Source organism: Nannobrachium achirus (assembly GCF_963921795.1).
Source record: "Nannobrachium achirus genome assembly, chromosome: 10".
NCBI lineage: Eukaryota > Metazoa > Chordata > Actinopteri > Myctophiformes > Myctophidae > Nannobrachium > Nannobrachium achirus.
Genome location: NC_137819.1, coordinates 8,626,176 through 8,638,279, shown reverse-complemented (window position 1 = coordinate 8,638,279; position 12,104 = coordinate 8,626,176). Strand labels below are relative to the sequence as shown.

General features: G+C 45.4%; 1 protein-coding gene across 1 annotated transcript in view; it reads right to left on the bottom strand.

The window, feature by feature from the left end:
• Positions 1-1,064, bottom strand: part of LOC308292229 (putative tyrosine carboxypeptidase MATCAP2) — a gene marked incomplete at its 3' end in the record, with an annotated part of 36,689 nt that extends 35,625 nt beyond the window's left edge. Inside the window, exon 1 of the mRNA XM_080734535.1 lies at positions 921-1,064. Within this exon, the coding sequence (XP_080590661.1) occupies positions 921-1,052 (132 nt within the window). The 5' untranslated portion in view covers positions 1,053-1,064. The remainder of the gene's footprint in view (positions 1-920) is intronic.
• Positions 1,065-12,104: the final 11,040 nt, after the last annotated feature.

The following is a 12,104-nucleotide window of genomic DNA, read 5'->3' as shown; positions in this document are numbered from 1 at the left end:
ACCTTAAGACAGGCAGCCTCTGTGGATAGCTTTAAAGCACAGCTCAAGACCTATTTCTCACTCTTGCTTTTAGTAGATTTTTTAATCGCTTTTACCTCTTTTACCATTTACCATTGCCAATACCGATATTGACCGAAACTTTGAGATCCACTCCCCAAGGCAGCTTGGAACGTGGATCGTGGAAAGATTAGGGATTTCGTTTCCCGAATGCTATCTGTACCAGACTGTTTAGATATTATCTCACCTCAACATCATCAATCTGAGTTCCCAGAGGTTATTTTTCTCGCCACTAGGGGGGCGAGAAGAACCTCTGGGCCAAAACTATGATATTCCTGGGCAGGAAGTTGTCCCAGGCTCAGAATCTGAGCTGGGACAATACAGGAAGTAGAGCCCTGTGCAAACCTTCAAAACATCCAGAACAGAAACCAACCAAAAACACTACAACAATATGCAGCCCATGTTTCAAGGTGAATCCTACCAGACTACAACATCATTAATGACAGCAGCCACTCCGCCCATACGCTGTTCAAACTCCTCCCATCCAAGAAACGTTATCAGAGCATCAGATCGCACACCACCCGTTTCAGTAATAGTCCCCCCCCCCCCCCCCCAGGCAGTTCAACGAATGGTTGAAACATAGGCAATAGGCACTGCATGCACTTTCCAAGCTGTGCACTGTTACACTGTATGGTGTGGGATTGGGGTATGTAATTGTATATTTATATCTGGACTTAATGTGTAGCCTACATGGTATGTAGGTCTCTACACTGTTGTTGTGTCTTTAAGGCTGAGAATGCTCCTAGCACAAGCATTTCACTGTATTTGTACTTGTATGTGACAATAAACTTTAACCTTGAACATCTCCCATACATCCTTTCTTCTCCATATATTATCTGTAGATGTTTATATATTACACTCACCTCTCCCATACAGCCTTCCTTCTCCATGTACTTCTTCACGTTGGTCCAGACACGGCTCTTGGTGAGAAGGGCGCCCCCGGTGGCCTGCTCAAACTTCTCGTAGTTTCCGTACTTCTTCAGGGCCAGCTCCATGATCCTCACCGCCTGCCGAGGACCACACAACATGTTTTATGGACATCTATGGACAACAACATGCTTTATGGACATCTATGGACCACAACATGTTTTATGGACATCTATTGACCACAACATGTTTTATGGACATCTGTTTTATGGACATCTATGGACCACAACATGTTCCATGGCCATCTATTGACCACAACATGTTCCATGGACATCCATGCATGGACCACACAACATGGACATCTATGGACCACAACATGTTCCAAGTAGGGGGCACTTGAGAAATTAGCCTTGACACCAGAATATGTACAGTAGATATTTATGCTCAGAAAATACGTCCAATCCATCTAAGGTTTTGTCTGAGTGAAACAAACTTTACCGTACGTCACATTTGGGTCTTTCAGGTTTCATCAGTGAGAGAGCTGCACTGCCTGTCAGTGTTTATGACCCAGTTAAACTACTGCCCTGTCAGTGTTTATAACCCAGTTCCACTGCTGTCCTGTCAGTGCTGTAATGGTGACAATAATGTCTTCGGACAATAAGGCCTCACATGGATTCGTTTTTGCTGGTGCTGATTCCACTGCAGCTCCTCAAGTCCTGGGCAGAATGTCCACCCTTGTCAACAATAGTGCCCTCAGAACTCTTGCCGGGGCCCTCATTCAGTCCCACTTTGACTACGCTTGCACCTCATGGAACTAACATCAAAAAGCCACTAAAGACTAAGCTCCAAACCTCCCAGAACAAACTGATTAGGCCACTTCTCGACCTGGGGCCCATGACCCATGTTTCTCCCACACATTTTGCTAGCCTAAGTTGGCTCAGACAGGGTTAAACAACTAAAAATGGGATTGACTTTCAAAATAGTCAACGCAAATCTGCCTTCCATCTCCTCAGTACCCGCATATCTGACCAAACATCTCCAAAAAGTTAGCGACACCCACAGCCACAACACCAACACCCTAAACCGGTAAAAGGACGTATTTGAGATGTTCCTTTTAGGCAGGGTGTTTAACTGTACTTTAAACACTTTAACACCATATATGGGCATGAAAGGGCCACAGCCAGACGGACGGATACTACGGGTATTGCACAACCGGACATCGATGGTGACTGTTCTGTCCAACGGTCTGGGTTCTCCAACATTACTTCTGAGACTCCTACATTCAATCCCTCACATACTGTGCAGTGTGCACACCATCGGGCACAGGACTAGTGTTGATTGTGTTAGGAAGTTCTCTTTACAGGCTACAGCCACCACTATGCCTGAGTCATGGTGCTGTTTCATGTCTTGCTCCCAAAATAGCCTGTGTAGCTAAACTAGCCCATCTACAAGCTCCCATGGATTTATTTAAATATCTTATGTAACTAAACTAGATCTACAAGCTCCCGTAGAGGCTCTATTTCCAGTGTGTGACATCTGGGTACGACGGTAAACGAGGCTACAATACAAACTGTGTCTTTTGTTGTGCAGGAGGACAAGGACAACCCTGGGCACGCACGCGCACACACGCACGCACGCACGCGCACGCACGCACACACACACGCACACACACACACGCACGCAGGGAGAGCGTGTAAAACAAGAGAAGCCTGGGCCAGAGGAAGAAAGGAAACATGAAAGCGCACCCTGCCTGTGGATCGCTTTACCACAGCACTGTTTCCTCTTCCTGCACTTAATTTAACCTGTCGTCTATCATTGTCTGTCTGTCACCGTCCCACCGCCGCCTGTACGGCCCGCCGTGTTACCGTGGCACTGTGGCAGCCAGCCAGCAACACAACATGACACAACATCCAGGCTTTGTTTTATCAAACAGTTCATTGAAAATAACGGGGCCGTGTTTTTTGACGCGCCGCTTCCGCGCCGCCTCCGCGTCCAGTGTGTGTTCCCCTTCAGGAAGCTCCTCCTCCTTCCTACCTGTGTGAGGAAGCTCCTCCTCCTTCCTACCTGTGTGAGGAAGCTCCTCCTCCTTCCTACTTGTGTGAGGATGCTCCTCCTCCTTCCTACCTGTGTGAGGAAGCTCCTCCTCCTTCCTACCTGTGTGAGGAAGCGGTTGGATGCGGTGCTGTGCCTCTGCAGCAGCGCGGGCGCCACCTGGTGGCTGTACTGGAACTGCGGGTCGTAGGTGAACTCCGACTTGAAGAACTTCGCCTTCTCCTTGTCCACGTTGGAGGGCTTGATGGCTGTGAGGACGCACGGCCTGCCGCGCCCGCCGTCAGGCCAGGGCGGCCGGGGCAGCGCGGGCAGCCTGGTGGCCCCGCGGGGCGGGGTGCCCGGGGAGGGGCAGGCCTTCCGGGGCCGGGGCGCGGGCCGGGGGGACAGGCCCATGGGGCTGCCCTGCACCCAGATGCTCCTCTGGGCCGAGGACCTGGGGTTGGAGAAGCTGCCTGAGAGAGGAGAGGAGGGGTGTTAAAGTCCGTTATTACACGGCTCAGTTGAACGCTTAGTTGATTCTGATTGGTTTCTGAAAGGCTGAATTCAGCGGTGTGTTATTTCTGGATAATGACCGCTCAGCTCAATGACCGATGTCAATCAAAGGTCTGTCAGAACTTACAGACAGTAAATCGTGTTTAATAGTACAAGAAAATCGCTGCTCACTTCACATGGTATCAAACACGACAAATCAGCATATCTCCTTGTATGGGCCGTTCTGTCCGTGACGTCAGTTATCTCCATACATGGAGTTCCGTGCACATACGGACTAGATCTGGGATCGGGCCCATTTTTTCAGTCCGTGCCGAACCTGTGTCCGACAGTTTTTTGTCCCGCACAGATCGACGATCGTTGCCCCAATCCATGCCAAACTTTGCGCACACACTCCTTGCCTGCCAGTCCACAACCTCCACCCCACCAGGGACCCCCGGAGCTCCAGGGACCCCCAGGGACCCCCTTCCGCCGCCGCCAAAAAGTGCAAGAATGACCAAATGACCACCCAAACACGGCTGTTCACTGGGAATTCCCGGGGACCACCGACTCCTGGTGCTCCAAAATGGATGCCCCTAGTGGAGGACCCCCGCCACTGCAGCGCACATAAAATGCCGTAACTCGGGCTAGGAGCGACCGGGAGAGCCGGGGCCGGTACCCACGCGTCCGCCTCGGCGGCGCCAAGAGAGCCGTCAACATGAATTTGTCCCATATAGCGCCACCATCAGGCCCATTTTTTCAAACACATTTTTGGACACTGCTCCTACAGATTTTGCCCTAAAATCACGCAAATCGGTACACAGTATGTCTACACTCATGTCATCAACATGGATCTGTCCCATATAGCGCCACCATCTGGCCGATTTTTTCAAACACATTTTTGGACACTGCTCCTACACATTTTGCCCTAAAATCACGCTGCGACCTGACGGTCGCTTATCTCCCGATTAGGGAGTCTTACTGGTGAAAGTGTTTAAATTGTACGTAGATTATTACATAATATAAATGCACACTCATCCTGGAAAATAGCCGATCTTCAAGCTCACAATGCGCCGCGTATGCGAGGCGTTGTGAGCTTGTAGATCAGCCACCTTTGGCACGAAACACGCCGTGACGACGGAGTATAACCCAGGATTTACTTGACGGGGCTTGCACAGTGCACAACCGTCACAAAATACACTTCCAATTCAAGGGACAGTAGTGGGGAACACGGTGCCAACAAGCAGCGAGCTCCCTTCAGCACAACAACACGTTTACCTCAGCGTTTGGGACGTTCTCCATGCTTAGAGTTATGTCTCCATGCCTGCAGCATTAGCGTGAACAGCACACACACAGTGCCATGCACTCATCATTCATAGAGTTATATGGGCATCATCAGAGAGAGTGCATGATATGACCCGAATCCACGTCTGACAATTAATTATGAAAATGTGTCCGGCCCGAGCCCAACAGGTTTTCGGTCGGGTATCTCAGCTCTAATACGGAGGACACATACATACGGTACCCACACTCACAGCCAGACATAGGAGTGGTTAGCAGCGCTCAAAAAGGGTTAATAGTGACATCATCATCGTTACCTGAGACGGCAGAGTTGGACTTGATGGAGCCGGCGTTCCCCTTGGGACCGCGAAGCGCCGCCACCGCATCACTCGTCGTCACACACAAGCGGTTCCTCCTCTGGGAGGTGGAGGTGGAGGTGCAGCAGGTGGAGGTCTTGGCCCGCCTGTAGGGGGAGTCCTTCTGCTGCTGTCTCTGTCTGTGTCTGTCCCTCTGCTCCTCCGTCTGCAGCAGCACGTTGTAGCTGCTGCTGCTCAGGAGGTCTCTGAGGACACCGGGGGACATTCTGTCCACACGGGGGGACGGAGTGGGTGGACTGGAAGACATCCTGTCCACTTTGATATTGTGTTGGTGGGGGGACACTGGCGTCTGGGGGCTGGTGCGGGGCGTCTTAGCGTGGTGGGAGGGCGCTTTGGCGCGGGGCGTCTCAGCGTGGTGGGGGGACGCTCTGGCGCGGGGGGTCTCAGCGTGGTGGGGGGACGCTCTGGCGCGGGGGGTCTCAGCGTGGTGGGGGGACGCTCTGGCGCGGGGCGTCTCAGCGGCAGAGGAGTTGAGCACGTGCTGCTTGGACATCTCCACCTCCGGCCAGTGGAGTCGCTCTGAACCAAAACATAACACAACAACAGTTAATCTGATGAATAATATAATGAATAATAATGCATGTTCTCCCCGTTTCTCCTAGGGTAGATAGACCCTCACAAAAAACATGCAGTAATCCTGGTCTCTATACTGCCTCCCCCTGGCCAGCCGGGGCGCCTGATGGAGGGGAAAGGAACTGGTTGGAATAACGTGTTCCTTCCACGCGCTACGTCCAGCCGGGGAAACTCCCCCTTATCAGGTGAAAAGAAGCAACTTGGACTCCTCATGCATAGAAGGAAGCATGAGGTCAGTCCGTTGCTCTCCCCAGGTTAGCAGAGGGAGTGTAGCACACAGGATTACATTAGATAATTGACACCGGGTGAAAAAAAAAGAAAAAAGAAAAGAAAAGAAAAAAAGAAAAAAACGTCTTTAGTCCTCTTTAAAATAATCAATCCATAGATTGATGCCCCCCCCCCCCCATTAGTGATAAAAGATTATCACTAATGACTAAAATAATACAATTTCAAATATAGCTAAAAGCTCAACATGCCTTTTCTGTGACACCAGATTGCAAAAACGTCAAATAAAATATTGATTAATCAGATGAAATCAATTTAGTCAATGACAAAAAATATAGATTCAAAATATTCTGTGTCGATTCGTCGATAAAAACAAAAGGAAATTTAAAAAAAAATCCGAAAACACATTATTCTATTATCAGTAAAGTTTCAGCCCCAATTCACTATACCACTTATTCGGTATTTTACCTTCTCTGCAGACTTCAAGTAAAGTAGTAGCAACCTGCCTAGATGGAATAACCCTCTTATGAAGGGATTAAACATGTAGAAATAAAACTATAAATAAATAAATGAATCCATGAATTCCTTCAGGTCAGTCAGTGCAGTGTTCTGTGGATGAATGATGAGGTTTTCACAGAGCAGCGTTCTTATCTCATCCTCCCTTACATAAGCACGGCTGTCATGTCCGTTCACTCAGCCTTCAATCTGAAGGGACCTAATGTGAGATGGGCTCCGTTACAGCAGGAGAATAGCTCACGTGTTTTACTTACTGTAATTAAAAGTACAGATAGTGCCAGGCCTGGAATTTACTCATTTTAGGGGCGTGGCCACTTGGCCTTTGGTGCTGTCCATTTGTTGAGGGCACAAAGGCCAAATGCCAGGGCAGGAAGGCCATCAAATGAAACAAGATTTTAGTCCATTTAAATAATTGATTGAATTTAAGGGTTAAGGATGATTTTAAATGTAATATGTAGACTATCTGCTGTGAAATAAATAAATGGGTATTTACAATCTGATCCATGCTCAGCCCTACACAAATCAAAGATACTGGATTGGTTTAAAATGGGGACTCAACAAGACACTGGTGTCTACATGACAAGAAAGAGACACTGGTGTCTACATAGCGACAAGACAGAGACAGGATTAAGTAATACAGTCAGCTGGTCTGGGGCATTAAGGCCACTGTGGCCTCAGGTCATGTCATTGTTTGGAGAGGCACAAGGCCAAACTGAGGGGCAACAACGGCCATAGCCTTTGTGGCCTCCCTGAAATTCCTGACCTGGATACTGCAATGTAGATATACTCTGTTACAAGTGGGTCCTGTATTCAAAATGTACTAAAGTATCGACATCATCAAAATGTACTAAAGTATCGACATCATCAAAACATACTTAAAGTACCCGAAGTAAAAGTAGTCATTGTGCAGAATGACCCATTTCACAGGTTCAAAACGCATACAAAATGTTTTGAAAATCTACAGCAGATCTACAAGCTCCCAATGTGTCGCATCGTGACACATTAGGAGCTTGTAGATCTGCTATTCTCAAATGACCGAAATATATATATAGGGCTGAAGTGGTTTGTGACCAGGATTACAGCATGTTTCTTTTTTTTTGGGGCCCTTCATGCCATAGGTCAGGGGTGGGCAACTTTGATGATGGCGAGGGCGGCTATATTTCCACTCCAGAGGGCCACATTGCATATTGCTATGTCCAACTTTGTCATTCTAGTATCTCATACAAAAGAAGCAAAAATAGCAGATCTACAAGCTTGTAGATCGGCTATTTATTCTTCTTTTGAATTGGAATCCTGAATAATTTTTTGTTGTTTTTGAATTGGAATCCTGAAATGTAACATTTTTATCTAATTTCAAATGCATTTAGTTATATAGTCATGTTAACTTTATGAACCTAAATACAAATACATTGGGCATAAAAAAATACATTTTAATACTACTATACTAGTCATTAAGCTGCTAATATTGACTGACGGAATTAAAGCAGGTCATGTTTAGAAATGTAACAGCTGAAATCAGTAATATATCAGTATTCCGGTATTAACCTGAGGGCCGCATTAAAGGGCCAGTTCACCTCTGGGACAACCAGATCTTATTTTATTGTTGTTTGGGACACGATCAACACAATCCTGAGATATTTTTTTTTGTTCAATCTGTGTTTTGAGATACTTTAGTATTTCAGCATGAATGATGATGCATTTTGCATCATATGAGTCATCATGCTGCATCATATGATGCAAAATGCATCATCATTCATGCTGAAACACTAAAATATCTCAAAACACAGATTGAACACAAAAAATAGCTCAGGATTGTGTTGATCGTGTCCCAATACGATCTGGTTGTCCCAGAGGTGAACTGGGCCTTTAAGTGAAGGTGGGGGCCGCATGTGGCCCCCGGGCCGCCAGTTGCCCATGTATGCCATAGGGTGTTGGCTTTGATGACACGGAGGAGAGAACACCCCCACAGCGTCTCCAGCGGGAATGGAACCCAGGACCTTCTAGCTGTGAGGCCACATTGCTACCGACTGCACTAATTACTCATTTTAACACAGTAAATGTTTTTGGAAAAAGAAAATAATAATAATCATGGCACCCCGTCTTTAAGAAACAAACGAGTGAGTACTTCCTCCAGCAGTGCTGTGTGACATTATATTGTAGACAGAGGACTCAGCATGCAGTTCATGAGGGCTCAGCTTCATTATATTAGTGCAGTTCAATATGTTCAGAAAATGTGTTCAGCTAAAAACGGCCCCACAAAACTATGGTTTTAAGTTTTGTGAGGGCCGTTTTAGCACAAGGAATGTTTTTCATGCAAAACAAATGCTTGCAATGGATTCAGAATCCTTAAAAAAAACAGTTCCTCACATGGTAGATTTTTTGGGGGTATTTTTTCCTTTATATAGTATAGTGTATAGTAAGTGAATGGGACCCAAACTTTCAGCAGCTGTCAAAAGATTCCCCTAGGGATTTTGCTAATGGAATCACAGATTTTCTGATTTGTTATACTCTGAAGTTTCCAAAAATGTATAGTTTTACAAATCCCCCGAAAGTTTGAACGGAATTACACAAGTGACTGGACTATATTGTAGAGCAAACTATTTTGGCTTTAGTACCCCCTTAAACTGATTTCTGAAGCCAAGTACCCCCTAGCCCTGACTAGTACTACAGCATTTTGCTTAGAGAAAGTCCAGTTCCAATGCCAATATGTTCAAAATAAAACATCATAATGGCAAAATAAACATTGCGTTCTATTCAATAAGTTGTACTAATCAAGGTATTGATGTAATTTGGTTTAACAATTTACAAATGAGCTGTTTCACAGTGCTGCCACTGCTGTCAATGTTTTATCATTGACCATACATTAAAAGACATATTCCCATTTTCTAGTGCTTTCCTCATGTACCCCCTGCATACCCCTAGGGGTACAGAGGATTAAGCCACATTTGAGAAACATTGTTGTCCAGGACTCAGCATGCAGTGAGGACACAGCTTCATTATATTGTAGAGGACTCAGCATGCAGTGGCCTGAGGGAACAGCTTCCTCATCAGGCTGAGAGAATGAGAGAGCAAACACGGTGCTTCTAGAAGCACTGGACCATGCACTGCATGCACACACACAAGCTCAGCACAGTGCACGCACAGTAGCAGTGCAATCGCACACACAGTGCACGCACAGTACTTAATCTAACTGCCATTTGAATGTGTACTCTTGAATGTGTGGTCTCACTCTGAGAGTCATCTTTGGCCTATTTGCCTTTAATGGTAGGATAGGACAGTATAGGCTGACGAGAGACAGTAGGATAGGATAGGATAGGATAGGATAGGATAGGATAGGACAGGATAGGATAGGATAGGATAGGATAGGATAGGATCATAGACTGTAAAAAAATATGGACGGTGGAAAGCCACTGTTTTCTATGCTGCGCAAATTACGCTTTTTTGGCCGTTGTATGGGTGACGCCATCATTGTAGAAATCAATGTTCATTGGTATAAATGATACCATCTCGAATGCTATTGGCTGCCAATGGTCACGTGCAACCGCAGGGATACATGGGACATTGTCTTGAGATTGCCGAAAATAAAGCACACGAATAAGAATCATCACAAGCCTATGATCACATGCCCCTCCTACAGCATACCCTGCTATAACATCAATTATAACATAAATTGGTCCATATTTTCACAAAACGCATATCATGGTGATTGAAACAAGGCTTTAATAGCGGCAGGAACCATAAAGTATTTATGACAATGTTATCGGACCACAATGGAAACAAGTCCCCAGACCCTTTGTTTGTTAGTTATCCTTTTAGCTTAACCCCCAAATGACTTTTTTTCTATTGATTACTCACACCATGGAGACTTGAGTTCAATAATACTTTTTTGTATTTGTCGCATTCCTAAGACAAAGATATGATTAAAGTAAATGTACCCCCATTGATTCCAGATGGAGACCCAAATGCATTCGGGTCCCCATCCAGAATCAATGGAGGTACATTTATTGTAATCAAATTATTGTCTTAGGCATGCGACAAAAACAAAACAATATCCATGAATTCAAGTCTCCATGGCGTGAATAATCAATAGAAAACAAGTCATTTTGGGGGTGAACTACTCCTTTAAATGTCTTGACTGTACCGTGTGCTGTTTTACATCTCTGACTAATAAAGTATTCCATCAATCAATCAATCAATTTACCTGATAGTCAGTGTGTGTGTGCGTGGGTGAGTGTGTCTGTCCTGTCCTGTCATTGTGAGTCATGGGTGATTGTGTGTAATTCCTTCCTAAATCTTTGTCCAGTGCATACAGTAGCATACTTGTAAAAGAGACTTTGTGTCAATGTATTTTTTAATGAATGGTTATCTAAAAGTTATGTTATCGCTGAGTAATGATAGGACCAGGGAAGCAAAAACAAGCAGTAATATTGTCGTAGCAATGTACCGGTAGTAGGTAATAGTAGTAATAAGGGTAATAGTCTAAGCCAGAGGTCTTCAACAGGGGGTCTAGGAACCCTAGGGGGTCCTTAGATTGAGTACAGGGGAGCCGCCAAATCATTGTGTGATAGGATAATTCTTTTAAATTAACAACTCGCATCCCTATTCCAAGGAGAACTTTAGCCAAAAATAGCAGATCTACAAACTCTCAATGCCTTGCGCTGCGAGGCATTGAGAGCTTGTAGATTGGATATTTTTGGCAAAGTGTAAGTGTACTGTAGAGGTAAAAAAAGAAGCAGACTAAGTACATAGTGAAAGGTCAAGTTTACAAAATGTCGTCGATTTAAGTGGTTAAATGTCTGAAAATAAACAATAACATGAATCCAACATATGTTTGACAGCACTGTCATACAAGTCTATGAATCTAGCTATGACATCGATGAAAATCTGCATCACACATTTATACAATAATATGTAGAGGGGGTCCCTGCTAAATCTCTCTCTCAGCTAAGGGGTCCATGGCCTGAAAACGTTCTCAAACCTTTTTGGTCGCAGTACCAACTTAAACTGATTTCTGAAGCCAAGTACCCTCTTCCCCTGCACTACAGCCTTTTGCTTATAAAATTTACATTAAGGTCCAGGTCCAATGCCAATATGTCCAAAATGAAACAGCATAATGGCAAATAAACATTGCTTTCTATTCAATAACAGTTGTACTAGTCAAGGTATTTATTGCGACCATAGGTCGCAGTTTACTATCCGTGTTTGGTTTCCGGTCGTCCGCCCGGACGGGTAACGCCTGACACTGTGGTTCCCCTGACACATCACTGTGTCAGATACTCAGGGAAATCCATATATGGGCATTAACTGGTGCCATCACACCGATGTCAGATACTCAGAGCAGGGATCTCCATATATGGGCATGAAAGGGATTGTATCGCAGATGATGCCCTGTTATATAGAGAACCACACTAACAGAACCTATATATGGCCAAGACAGATGGCCAAGACTGATGGCGCGACCTCGTCCTTTAGGAAGAGGCCGCTTTTCGCCCTTAGGCGTCTTACTGGTGTAATTTGGTTTAACAAATTATAGATGAGCAGGTTCACACACAGACTGTCAATGTGGTGTCATTACCCTTAACAGTAAAATACATATTCCCATTTTCTCCTTCACCTCTTGCAGTACCCACACAATGGTCTAAAGCTTCATTGGCTGGACAAGTTGAATCAAGTCACCAAATCCAATCA